Below are 14747 nucleotides of genomic sequence, written 5' to 3'. Positions count from 1 at the left end.
TAGAATGCACCAAAAATGCAATGTAAGAGGCGCGCGTCACACAACGTAAATTTGACAGGCTAAAGTCCAATGCGCTTGCACGCAGAAAGTGCTATAGCCACGAGCCGAAGTAACCAAGATGGCGGACCCAAGCGTGGCAACATGCACCCGTACATATTAACCTTCGCGAACATCGGGGGATGACCTAAACGTATTGGTGCTCCAAAGTAAACATTATGGTAGTGAAACTATCCTGAAATACATTTTGTAATTTTGGATAGTCAAAAGAAAATATCATAGCAACTTTTAAAATACCTATAATTTATTAGCCAGGCAAAGTGTGTTTGGACGAACATGGCGTCAAATATATTTAAAATTTTGTTGTTTCTCTAAAGCATTACGAACGTGGCGCTATCTTTTATGTTATTTTCAAACTAAAAGTTACAGACCAATAGATTCCAGCTTTGGATTTGATATTGCCCATTTTGTTAGAATTCATTAAACAGCTATTGCTATAAAGTTTCCGCACACATTAAAAGTTAAACTTCTATAACATTACTAAAATATTACATTGAAACACAACCCTTATTGTGGGACACAACACTAAGTATACGTTTGTAAATTTTTTCTTCTTAAGCAACTGAAATACTTTCTACAAAAAACTTTACCTTATTGAGCTGATTCAAAATTATTATTTTATAATTATGTTAATAAAAACATTTCACAGTGGCGAGATTTGATCCTCGTTCCTGCAAGCAGCTAAGCTATCGGTACAATTTGAATTTAATACGGAGACTATGTATTATAAATAGAGTCCCGGAAATTTAACGGACTTTTCTCTGGCCTCAGGATAGAATTCAAAGTTATAGGTGTGCTCGACCCACGTTTACTTTCCCATTGGTTGATTTCTTAACGAGAACATTTTTATCCTTGTTATTTGGCACTAGCTGATTCGCTTACTTCTCTCCTAGATGGACATCGTTGGCTCACGGTCGTAGAGGGGCGTGTCCAGATAACTGCGGCCAAATCATGGACACAGTGCGACAGTGTGGAGGTTTGCATTCTAGCTTGCGACTAAATGAATCCGCGAAAATTCTGTGGCTTTAATAATAAATAGTGTAATGCCCGTTTCCTAACGTATTTACAAACTTGGGATTCCTTTTTACTTTGACAATTTTAGTTTACCAAACATATTCCAAGGTAGTCTCACTATCATAAAGTTTCTTTTGTTGGACCAATTCTTTAAGAGTGTAACCTACATTTTTTTACAAAATACGAGTTTATGTTGCTACACGCGGGACCGCTATCTTCGTCCCTTATTTCCTTTTTTTGACTTCCGTTCCATTTTAATGATATAACTCCTTCAAAATTCCGCATACCGAGAGCTAAGATGTTAATACACCAAAGTAATCACTGTAAACTAAATTAATTTATAATATAGGCTATGTTTAGGTTTGTCAGAAATATATTTCTCTGATATTCAATCTAGATGACCCTTTAAATAAAACCGTTATTTGCAAGCTGAGTTCATTGTAATATTATAACAGTGTTTTAAGTAAACTGTCGTAATAAATCCCCACATAAGTTTACAAGTCAAAATATTTCTATTTAACACTCAGATATATTTTTCCAAAATTTTTTTACTTATACTATGTGTTTTTTTCCTTCAAAAAATCGTCTGATAACGTGACGTAAAAATATACATTGTCCCAAAATAAATTATAGATAGGGACAAGAAAAATTCGCGGGTTCAATGACCTCTAGGATGAACTCCAAAGTTCTACGTACACTCGGTCAAATGTCACCCACTCATTGGCTGCTGTCTTGTCGTAGCAGCCTGTGATTCGATAAAGCTTTGGTCATGTGTTTCTCATTGGCCCAGAGTCATCCAGGTGAGTTGTGAGCCAATAGCAGAGGCGGCACTGAGGTATAACTATTTGTATTTTAGCCTATCGCGAAATGATTTCGCGAATTTTTCCGGTCTCTAATTATAGACTGTTCTACTGAAATCCACGAAGTGAACGGTCAAGTTTGTAAAGTTGTCTGAGTAAATAACAAAACAAAACAAGCTGGAACGATTGCGGGTGTGCGAGTTTGCGAAGATGTGAACGCAGCTCTGGTCTGCTCTACCGTCGGTAGAACCAAAATAGATACAGACCGAGCCAAGAGGCGCTGAACCCAATGCGGTATTTGTAGCGCCTCGCACACGGCTGATGACGCCAGGTACTCTATGACCGAAAATAAAGCGCATCTCAAGCCGAGAACAAACACTGAAAGGAAATTTTGGTTCGTATTCACCTCACCTAAAAGTATTTAGTAGTGGTGACAAAATTGGTTGTCTGTAAAGTCGATTTACGGACGATAGTTTAACGTGACAACGTCATAACAAAACATTGATGAAATGATTGCATACTTTTATGAATAAAATTGAATCATTTTTATTGATTTATCACTATTTTGTATGGATACAAAGAAGGAGTGAAATGAAATCTACAATTTAAATGATGAATTTACTTTTATTTGCACTCATTAATTCAAATATGTTTATTACTTTAACGAACATATTATTTTAACTATAACTTTTATACATGTTTGCTATTAAACTTCTTCCAAACTATGTTATTCTGTTAAGGATAGGAAGATGATAGGAAAAGTAGGAAACAAATGGGAGTGCTTCAAGTTGAATGTGCCTCGAAAAAGTAAAATCGATGGTTGTTCCAATCGAGTGGAAGAGAGATAGATGCGGCGCAAGCGTACAATGAGCGTAACGGGACAATGTGCGTAACGGGACAATGAGTCATCCTTTTTCGTGCGTGCAGCCGGCGTTCAACGATTTATTAGACGTTGTCACGTCAAAAAAATTAAAGTGCAGAGTGCATATTGATAGAATGTGAAAGTGGCCACAATTACACCAATCATAACCTTTTAGTTCTGTGTTAATATTCAATTACAAAAAGACCATTTAATCTCTCATAGAATAGTTTACAAAAGTACGTACAATTTCACTGTGTACTTCGCCGTCTTACTAGCCTTCCCGGTGTTAGACAACCCATAAGTAGGATAATGCAGATTTCGCGAAAAGATTTCGAAACTAGCTGAAAATTAAAAAACTGTAGCATCGTCTGTGTTTCGTGATTGGGTGAGTTTCTCCCAGATACACATCGATTGTAACAACACCAATCACAGTGATTCAGTGCGGAAGTAAATGCGTTCTGAGTGGCTCGGTAGAATGAGGCAACGACTTCTCCTGCAGACGGCCGCCAATCACAAGGAAGAAATCACAGGTTCGGGTATACCTTGTTGCAGTCTAATAAGTGTTCAGATCTTTTCGCGAAAAACGCCTGCCCCTACCCAAAAGTATAAAAGTGTATAAGAAGGTTACAATGACAATGGATGTAGAAGAGTCGCGAGGCACTACGCTTGGCATTTATTCTGATGGCTTTCAACACTGAATAGATAACCACACGCATTTGTCACCTCACTGCGAAGTCTAGTTATGTGTGCGTGTATGACGCCTGCGGGACATCCCAAAGCGGAACGGGATGCCTCGCAGTGCCGTAATACAAACGGTACATAAAAGGGGATTCCTAGAATTGATCAGTAACTTATTAAATTTAGTGTTATTTTATACTATTCCCACAATAATATGTCAAAACGCCTCTTGTTATGAAAATCTTGAGCTCATAATCAGTTTCTAGTGTATTTAATAAAGATTCACACGAATAACTTTAAATTGTTTATTTTTTCCCCAGTAATCAAGAAATACATTTTTTTAGGCCCGAATAAATTTAACAATTGTTATTCTATTGTGAACTCTTTCGCTACAATTTTGGTCTACCTATTCCGTAAACAAAACTGAGTTGCATTGCATTCGGCGAAACTGCGGAGAAGAGATGTGTATAGCGGGTCATTACTAGGCAACTAGTTTTGATAATAGTGAAATATATATACAGTACACATATATATATATATATGCCAAATTAGACTGCAATACAATGTAACTGAATAATTCTGGATATAAAGGGTCCAAAATGATTTGGGCAGGTTTTCCCAAGCATGTTTCAAATTTTTTTTGCCATAAATGTTAATTGTGTTCTTTGAAGGATTGTTGTAGTGTGAAAAATTTATTTAAAATGCAATTTTTGGACACATGCCAATTCTCGGGGACACTATGCCATTGACAAGCCTCAACAATGGACAAAAGAGATGCGTCTCTGTGTTGTCGTGCTGTGCAAATTACTTGTTCAATATTGTTGTGTTCATCTCTTTGTCCCTGTGTTGACCAATGTCGGTGTTTCACTTTATTTAATTTTCTTTTTTAAACTGCCACGCCACAGTAGCTCACTGTGTTCGTGTGTTCTGTGAATTTTTTTTCCTACTAATTCCTTTCACAGAATTCTGTATGTGGTATTTGCATTTAACATTTAACATCGGCGAATTATGGCTTGTTTTTTGTGTGTTCGCGTATTCATCTTTTTGTCCGTTACTGAGGCGTAATTATGAAATACAGTATAACCAGCAATGACGTACGTCTGAAAACATTTTTAATCAAAAAATACTTTAAAAAGTGGTTGTCTGTAAGGACGGTTTACGGACGATAGTTTAACGTGACAAGGTCATAACAAAACATTGATGAAATGATTGCATACTTTTATGAATAAAATTGAATCATTTTTATTGAATTATCACTATTTTGTATGGATACAAAGAAGAAGTGAAATGAAATCTACAATTTAATTGATAAATTTACTTTTATTTGCACTTATTAATTCAAATATGTTTATTACTTTAACGAACAGATTATTTTAACTATAACTTTTATACATGTTTGCTATTTAACTTCTTCCAATCTGTGTTATTCTGTTAAGGATAGGACGATGTATGGAAAAGTGGGAAACGAATGGGAGTGTTTCAAGTTTAATGTGCCTCGAAAAAGTAAAATCGATGGTTGTTCCAATCGAGTGGAAGAGAGATAGATGCGGCGCAATCGTACAATGAGCGTAACGGGACACTGCGTAACGGTACAATGTGCGTAACGGGACAATGAGTCATCCTTTTTCGTTGCGTGCAGGCGGCTTTCATCGATTTATTAGACGATGTTACGTCAAAAAGGCATCGTGGTAAAAAGGTATAAGTCCTTCTTCTGGAGTTAAAATATAGAAATAGTTTTGTTGTGCAAATAAAACATATTTAAATTATTCATAGAAAACAACCTTAGGAAGAAGATTCCATCGTACTTTAGGCCCATCTTCATTAGAACTCATCTTTTAACCTTTCTATTGCTGTTGGAAGATTTTTTTTTTTGGTTGGCTTAGCTACTTTTAATAACATCACGGATGATTAGGGGCATGCATATTTCGCAAAAAGATTACGAGACTAGCTAAAAGTCAAAACACTGTATCACCGTCTGTGTTCCGTGATTCGGTGAGTTTTTTCTCAGGTACATGTCGATTGTTACAACACCAATCACAACAAGTCAGTGCGGAAATAAACGCGTCCTGAGTGGCTCGGTAAAACAACGCGACTTCTATTGCAGACGGCCGCCAATCACAAGGAAGAAACCGCTGGTTTGCAGTCTAGTAGATGTTCAGGTTTTTTTTTTCGCGAAAAATTCCTGCCCCTACGTATGATCTATGATACAGTACCTGCGTTCATATTGGCTGCTTTGAGTACGTTATTGGTAGGTGCATGCAGATTTCGCGAAAAGATTTCGGGACTAGATGAAAGTTAAAACACTGTGGCATCGTCTGTATTTCGTGATTGGGTGAGTTCCTCCCGGGTACATATCGATTGTAACCAACACCAATCACAGTGATTCAGTGCGGAAGTAAACGCGTCCTGAGTGGCTCGGTCAAATAAGGCAACGACTTCTCTCGCAGACGGCCGCCAATCACAAGGAAGAAACCACAGGTGCGGGTATACCTTGTTGCAGTCGAATAAGTGTTCAGACCTTTTCGCGAAAAATACCTGTCCCTAGTTATTGGTATCGTTGATGGTGTGGGTATTGTCGGTCACATCTCGTCACAAGCCAGGCGCGAACCACCCCAGGCTTGCAGTGACCACTAACGTAGTCGTCTCGGGAAACCATGGCCGACCTAAACCAGGACGACTGGAACGGAATCTGAACCAGCGACCTGCCGCATGAGAGCGTGAAGTTCGTCCGTTGCGCCGCATCACTCGGTTTTAAGTATAAAAAAAGTTTATTACGCTAATTTTGAGAAAGCTCTAACGCTATACTAGTTAAAAAAAAGGGGGGGTTGTATGTAAAGTCGGTTTACGGTCGATAATTTTAAGTGATAACGTCATAAGAAAACATTGATGAAAAATTGCATACTTTTTAATTTTTAAATATTATTTACAGTTTTGACCAATTTCATTTAAATAATTTGTTTAAATATACCTAATCACGAACAATTAGTTATATATATATATAAACTGAAATAAAATGAATGTCAATAAATTATTAATTTGAAATGACGAAATTGGACAAATCAATAATTTTTTTTTAAATTGCTGCTTTTAAAAAGCCCGCTTTAACCTGTTTGATATTATAGAAGATTTTCTCGCACGGTTGTTTAGCCGGTTCTTGCACGCTCGGCTCAGGCGGAACGTGACAATGAGTCGTGCTTTTTCGTGCGTGCAGCCGGCGTTCATCGATTTATAAGACGTTATCACGTCAAAAAGTTAATTTTAAAAGACTTTTAAAATAACGATGTTTTTCTGAGCCTCGTCCGCTGTACTTCAAAAGACGAGAGCATCTTCCCACTGCCCTTGCTTGGAGAGGATTGAAGAATACGTTGTCCCATAGTGCCTTGGGCCACGTGAACCACGTACACCCGCCGGGAATGGAACCAGGAACCGTCTTGGTCGGGGGGCGGGTTCTCTGACCACAAGACCCGACCACGAAGAAGTCGCGCAGTGGTACTGGACTGGCATCCCAGAGGATGTACCCGCGTACCCAAGTACCCAGGTGTGTACCTAAACCACCGCCGTGGTAGATCCTGACTACAGGCCACGGTCGAGTCCTTCCTCGACAACCTAGTTGCGCAGTGCAGACAGTCACCATTAGCCATTTGACTGACAGTCTACTGCCTGTCGGCGAACGACACTCCTGTCTGGTGCCTGTCAGCAAAATGTCTTTCGTTCGAGTGCCTGTTGGTTAACTGCCAGCTTGCTGCAAAATTTATTGGCATGCTTGAAGCAGGATTGTGCCGGCAAGCTTGTAGCAAGATTCTTTAGGCGAGCTTGCAGCAAGATTGTCTAGACGAGTTTGCAGCAAAGATTTTTGTGACAAGCTTGCAGAAAGTTTGTGGTCGCAATAATGCAAGCTTGCAGCGAGATTGTCTAGACGAGTTTGCAGCAAGATTGTTGTGACAAGCTAGCAACAAGGTTGTTGTGACAAGCTTGCAGTGATGTTGAATATGAACATTCTCTGTTGAGATTAATTCATTTGAGAAATATATATAGGTACACACACCTACACCCACATCTTTTTTATGTTTTAATGTGACTTTATTATCAAAAATATAAATAATAAAATAAACTACTCAAAACTTGTGGTAGCAGGCTGGCTGCCAAACCATAAAAATTGCTGTGTGTCATGATATTATTTCTTCCTTAAGGGGCCCGCCTCGTCAAGGGTGTATGTGTGTTAGTGAGGCGGGATGATAAGAGCGACGCTCGCCGGTGCTTCTAGCGCTGTGTCGCCTCTAAGCGCAAGGTTCTGAACTAGCGCGCAGTCTTCTCGTCGTCACAGGACAACTGTGAAATTTGAGCTGTGACCGTAACATTAAATGGCGGATCAATGAAGAAACAGGTGTAATGCAAGTCTCTTAAGTGCTTTAAGGAATATATACCAGTTGTTTTACGCCTAAAATTTACTTTAAAAACATGCGTTTTAGCCATTTTGACTCTTCTAAAAATACAGTTTAAAAAACTTTACCCAAATTCAAAAGTACTTTTCGGCCCTCAGCGAATTCTTAAATGCTTCTTGTAAGCGGACCCTACTCGGATATCTTGAGTAGTTTTGAAATCGCGTTGTTTTTCTTTAATCTCTGCACACCGTGTGTGTGCCCAGGTAGGCGGGGGCCTTAATGTCCATGGTTTGTTTTGTTCAAGTGAACAAACTGCCTAAATCATGTAAAACAACAGTTGTGATGATGATGATGACTGATTGCTAGAGACCCGGGAATTTCGCGGATTCAATGACCGCCAGGATGGACTCCAATATCCTCTACACACTCGGGCAAATGCCAACTGTTCATTGGCTGTTGACTTGTCAGTCGTCTCGACTGGGTGGCCTGTGATTCAACATTTCTATGAGTGAGGGTCTCTAATTGGCTCTCAGTCCTCCAGATTAACAGAGAACCAATGACAGAAGCAGCACTAAGGTATAATTATTTGAATTTTAGCATAACACGAAATGAATCCGCGAAATTCACGGGTCTCTACTGATTGGTAGAGACCTGCAAAATTCGCTGATTTATTCGGTGATAGGCTAGAATTCAAACACATATACCTCTTAGATGATTTTGCTATTGGCTTACTGTTCATCTGGACGAATCTCAATCAGTCATGAACCCTCAACCAAAGAAGGATCGAATCACAGACAAACCAGGTGAGACGACTTACAAGTCGGCAGCCAATGAACTTGCGTTATTTTCCCGAGTGTACAGGAGTATGTGCAGTCTATCCTGAAGTCCATCGAAACCGCGAATTTTGCAGGTCTCTACTGATTGGTCGGCCGGAAGGATAGTTTCGATGCCCAGACTTCGCCACGGGGATATCGGTCACGGAGTGACTGAGGCGGACTGGGCGAGATGGTTTTGCGTTGCCTTCCGCAGTGTGGAGATCCAGGGACAACACGTCAGCCAGTACTGAACCCAGGAAGTCCTTCTCAACAAGCGGTCGGGAATCGAACCTGCGAACCAAGGCTCACCAGCTAAAAACCTATGCAGCGTTTTTAATTTTAAAAATATTTCTTTGTATCTCTCGAACAAAAAACCTTATCACCGCAAGCTGGCGTGCAGCCGACTGCGCTACGTGGATCGGCACCAGCGATAATATAATAAAAAAAGAAAAAGTACACAGCTGCCCCAAGTGTTGCTAATTTGGACCTAATAACCGACTTTTATTTATAATTGAATTTAAAAGTGTTCTGGACTAGCGTTAGTATCCTTGCTCGTTGGCCGAGCGGGTTGAAGCACCTGCCTAGTCAAGGGTGTATCTTTGCTGGTGAGGCGGGATGATAGGTGCGACCGTCGTTGGTGCTTCCAGCGCGATATCGCCTCTAAGCGCAAGGCTGTGGACTGCCGATAAGTCTTCTCGTTGTGCGTAGCGCCGCTGAAGATAAACGTGCAATGCCAGTCCCTTCGGCGCTTTCAATGAAACTGTACCGGGTTTTCATGCGTAAAAATAATCCTGAAGGCACGCGGTTTACCACTATCACTCGCCAAAAAATCAAGTTTAAAAAAAATACGAAAAATAAGTACTCATCCACCCTCAGCAGATTATTAAATGCTTTTTCGTTAACAGACACCAATATGTTGTCTTTAGCAGTTTTTAAGTTTTTTAATGGCGTGTGATTTTCCGTTAAGTTCTGCACTCCGCGAGTGTGCACAAGATGGCGACGCCCTGAACGCTGCTCTGCATAGGCGGTGACACTGAGTCTTCTATTCCCTGTTGGAGCAGAGAACTCTCGCAACCTGTTTCCCGACTGGTTAGGTTCAGCTTAGCGAATTCATAAATATGTAAATATGTAAGCGGTCTCACAACAAGAAAAATTCTGCTCAGAAAAACAAAAAACTCGAATAACCACGTAAATGAAGCTGGCATGAATGTACTGCAGACTGCAAAATGAGTGGTCGCTATTCTCCAGCCAGTGATATGTAATATTAACACGGCCTATTGAATGACTATCCATCTATTGATACGTAAGGACATAATTCTAAATATAAAAAAAATAATAAACAAACTACAGAAAATCAATAGAATTCCCTGTAATGATGATTAAAATGATTCATCAGATAAACAATGATTTGCAGAATTTTTTTCACAAATTTGTATTTAGAGTGTTTTAAAAAAGAGTACATTCAAAAATGGTATTAATAAAAAATTTAACAAATTTTGAGAGAGTAAAATAACAAAACACTCTCTAGTTATTTTCTGATCAAAGATTTTTTATATTTTCAAACTAGTGTAATTGTTGGCTTGTTGGTTCTAGCCACGTCGAAGTTGAAGATTTCATCGACGTTTCGGTCGACATTGCATTCGCCATCTTCAGGGTAGCAGTAACCTAATGAAGCTATTGTAAATGCTTCTGCCTTTAAATACTTTTGCGGAGAGGGGAGTGTTTCGTGATTCGCTGCAGCACTACCATCTCAGGCAGAAGTAACTTTTTAAGTCAGGAGAGTTACCAAGAACCTCAACAGTTAACTGATATCCTGGAGATGGTGACTGGAACGTGGACAGAAAAGTCGGCGAAACATTTGTCTTCGACGCCGCTAGATCCCATACAAGCAACTTTAGGCAATGGCGGCGAAAGATTGACATCCTTTTTATAATATTTCTTAATGCAATCGCCCTATTTTAGTGTACAATTTTGTAACAGTGAGCAATAGCTAATTTGTAATGACGACTTATTTAATTTAAAATCCTCGAATAATTAAAACAAAATAGGCGTCTAACACGCAGACTCTCCGGTTAACTGATTTTTCAAGGAGATCTCAAGTTGGATGTAGACTAGCTGTTTCCTCGCAACTGGTGAATATGGTTCTGATCCAAGACTTTCCAGATTATAAATAATTCACCATTTGCACTAAATATTATCTCATTGTTATAAAATTCTATGCAAAAAACATTTGCTACCCTTATAATTAGTGTAAGGCCACCACCGAGGGTTTTGGGGCTTTATCTCCGGGTATCTGCCAAATTGTGGGACAAGTGGTACAATAGATACAGTTTTGATCTAAGATTTTCACGATCTTATAATTCCTAGAAAAATTTAATCATAAAAAACGTATTTTTTTTCCTCCCCACTTAAAAATATTTTTGTGATGTCGGAGATGTAAGCGAAACGATAATTTTCTTTTGTGACTAAACACTATCCATACATTATCACTCACAAACAATGAATTACATTAAAGTACTAATTTTACATTTTCGTACAGGACTTAAATTGCTTATTGACTACTTATTAATTGACACGTACCTTAAGTCACACAACCACGAAAGGGCAGATATAAAGTATTTTCAATGTAAACAATCACAAGGGGTTTTCACTAAACATGGATGGTATTCTTAATGTAAGCATTTAAGTATTTGGCCACTGATAGTAATATTACATATCAAAAAAGTGTTCGGTATTTTCTGACTTGCTATGTAAAAGCAAGGGGAGAAGGGAGGAATTATTTAGTCTACAATGCCATATTAGTAGAATCATTACAAAATATATTCTAAGATTAAAAACAAATATATTTTTCAATACTGTAAAGTAATAATATGATTTATTTAAAAAAAGTTTTATATATATCATACTCATCCGATAACGTCTCGTGGAAATAATTTGGTGCTGGTTTTTGCATCTGATTTAGGCTTATTTACAACCATTCTAAGTGGACTCTATGGCACGTTTATTTTTTCATGTACAACATTTATGTGTATAAGTTTATGTGTTTTCAATCATGCTTCAAGGTGAAAATCTGCGTATGGTTTCGTGTGTGTCTCACGCACGTTGTGTATTTAAAAATTGTAGTTAAATTAAAAACAAACTTCACAAATTCATTTTAAATGTAACATTATTCTGACCAGCAGCACAAACGATAAGCTTGAGTAATAAATACAGTTTTATTTAATGAAAATGAATACACGGAACCACATAACATTTTGTAATCCCTTCAACATGCGTGTGTGTTGTTAGTCCCCACTTTTAAATAACATAACATATTATATCAATACTACGTGTTCTAAGTAGGAACAAAGCAAAATTTTTTCTTAACATTATTGTTTGAGAATGTTAAGTTTCAAATCCTAATGCGTAAACTTTAAAGTCCATCTAGGAAATTTATTAAAACAAAATTTCATTGCAAAACTAAATGTTGATTTACCTATATATTTGGTTAAAAACGGGCGAATTGATGGTTGTATTATTAAAACAGAAACGCGCATTCATTAACAAGCTTAAGTTAATCCATCGCTTAGCAACAAAGGCATTTAAAACATATTAATGCTTCCAAGCAATTTGAAACCAATAATTTAAATTTATTTCCCAAATGTAAGCCATTCACATTAAACAAACTTCTTAATGTGTGCATCTATTATGAAGTATCTCAAGAGGTGTTAAAAATGAAAAAAAAACTTAAATATTGTTGCATGATGTTCTATTACAATAGCTATATAGTATTATTGTTTTTATCCATGTGACACTTGTTTTTGTTAACGTGTAGGAAATATGAAGAAAATATTTTTATGGGAACTGTGGTACTTTTAAATTGCAGTTATTTTGAGATTATTAATTTTGTTTCTATATATAAGTTTTTAAACTAAGAAGTAAATGGAATGCCCAGTGAGGAGTTTTCATTCCATTTTACATCTTCCAGGAATATATTTCAAAAGTATTTTAGCCAAAAGACATAGCAAATAAAAAAAACCATGTTGAAACAGATATGCTGTAAACATTTCCAAAAAAAAATTAATAGTAACACGATTGTGCAAGGTAAATGTTTTAAATGTTTTTGTCTTAGTTCTGGGTACATATTTTGCTTGTTAGCTTGAGAAACGTTCAAAAAAGTTTTAAAGCAGGAAAGTTTTAATAAATATGGTAAGTGTAAAGTTATCTAGGTCTTCACAGTTTATTTTCTCGACGGTAACAACCTTATATTTTTTTCCCCTTTGACAGGCAATTATAGTTAATGTCACAGTATTCTCCAAACATGGGTACGTCCAGACCGTAATGGCGGGGGAAAACTTTCGTCGCATAATGGTGCGTATTATACCGCCATGTTTTGCCAAACACTTTAAAGTAAAAAAAATAACAAAATATATATTCCTTTGTTTGTGTGGCTCCCGTGGTTAAAATATTAATACTGAAAAAAAAAAAAAACACACTCCTGACTATACATAAACATGCGATAGTATTTACATGTGTACTCACCTCTCGAGAAATATTCGATTTCCAGATCTTTTGCATGTGTTTCACCACCATCTTCGATTGTAATTAAGTTTATTTTGTAAAAGAATATATATGTTCACACACACAAAACCTAAGCGTTCACCTGTGCGCAAACAAAAACTCAATCACAATATTTTTTGCGCACATAATGACAAAAGCTCTAGAAAGCGTAGATCTTCAGAAGAAGAAGAATAAAAAAAAAACAAAAGCGCAAGTACGTATTATTTTCCACCACTTTTCATTCGTGCGAAGCGTTGTCAGCTGCTAGAGAACTTTCACCAAATTAGTTAACAGGAAATAAATCGGCGGCTTGAACTGGACTCGTGAAACGTGTTTTACGGATAAGCGTGAGTTTTTTTTTTTAAATTTAGGTTAGGCGAATGTTGACGGAATAGAAAACAATTAAATCGTCCAGGAAAAAAAAAATGTTGGTTTGCTGAGTATCACTGTAGACCTGAAACTGGTCGAATTCTCTGCGACACTGGATGCGGTGTACCAGCACTTGAAGTGATAAGAGCTCAGTGCAGGAGCCCCCGCAGGCTTTTATACGCGGCGGCGCGCGAAAAAGAGTGTTTCTCGCGTCGGCCGCCAGGCTTCGGACGCCGGGTGCCTTCTTCCGCTCGCGAGCGCCGTCAGGGCTGCCACCCGCGCGGACGCGAAGGAGAAGAAGGAGAGAGAGAGAGAGAGGGAGAGAGAAGAACGCTCCCCGCTTCCCCTCCGTGCGACGGTTGCGTGCGAGGTGCACGCGCGGCGAACACTGGCGGGCGTCTGCGGCGCAGGCCCGCGCGCCAGTCACATTCGGCACACTGCACGCGGGGGAAGGCGTTCAATGAGAAATTAGAAGGTGAGGCTAGAAGGCATTCGGCTCTTGCCACAACGCCAGCGTGGAAGGACAACTGGTTTACCCCGCCGCGCGCGGCGCAACAACTGCCTAAGTCCGCCATTTTGTTGAAACGTTTCATTGCACACACCGCGACCTACAGCAAAACTGAGTCGATCATTTTTTGCTTTCCCGGGGCGTGTAAGGAAAACGATTTTTTTTGCAGAGCAAAAAAATGTGTATTTATTACAAATATCTAGAATCTAGCACCCTTTACCAGAAAAAAAGAATTAAGATACATCTAAACTTCCTTATACAGCACACAATGTTACAAATACATTTCAGAAACGTGACTTTACATTAATAAGTAAAATAAAAGTATTATAATGTTATGGAAAAGTATCTGAAGCCACTTTTGTGCTATAAGAAATTCGTATCACTAGCAACGTCGTACCAAACAGTTTAGTGACATCTGAGAATATTAATTTGTTGACGTCAAAAAAATGGCTAGAAAATTTTAAATTTTTAAATAATTCACACACACACACACACACACATATATATATATACATATATATATAAAGTGAAACCTCTTAACCGCTGGTAGGTTTAAGTTGAGGCGTGGACGTCATCAGAACGTAACGAAAGTGTATCACTCAAAGAAAAACAAAAATAGGCAAGATCAGGAAAAGGAGGGGGTGGGGCCTAAGTAGTTGGGCCTCGATGACAGGATAACATACTTGCGCACTCATATACTTCCACTCTTGTAATATGCATACT

The 14747-nt window shown here is 38.3% G+C and overlaps 1 protein-coding gene across 1 annotated transcript in view; it reads right to left on the bottom strand.

The window, feature by feature from the left end:
* Window positions 1–13711, bottom strand: part of LOC134529119 (facilitated trehalose transporter Tret1-2 homolog) — an 88305-nt gene extending 74594 nt beyond the window's left edge. Inside the window, exon 1 of the mRNA XM_063362872.1 lies at window positions 13130–13711. Coding sequence (XP_063218942.1) covers window positions 13130–13180 — 51 coding nt within the window. The 5' untranslated portion in view covers window positions 13181–13711. The remainder of the gene's footprint in view (window positions 1–13129) is intronic.
* Window positions 13712–14747: the final 1036 nt, after the last annotated feature.

Source organism: Bacillus rossius, chromosome 2 (assembly GCF_032445375.1).
Source record: "Bacillus rossius redtenbacheri isolate Brsri chromosome 2, Brsri_v3, whole genome shotgun sequence".
NCBI lineage: Eukaryota > Metazoa > Arthropoda > Insecta > Phasmatodea > Bacillidae > Bacillus > Bacillus rossius.
This window is presented reverse-complemented; position numbering and strand designations above follow the sequence as displayed.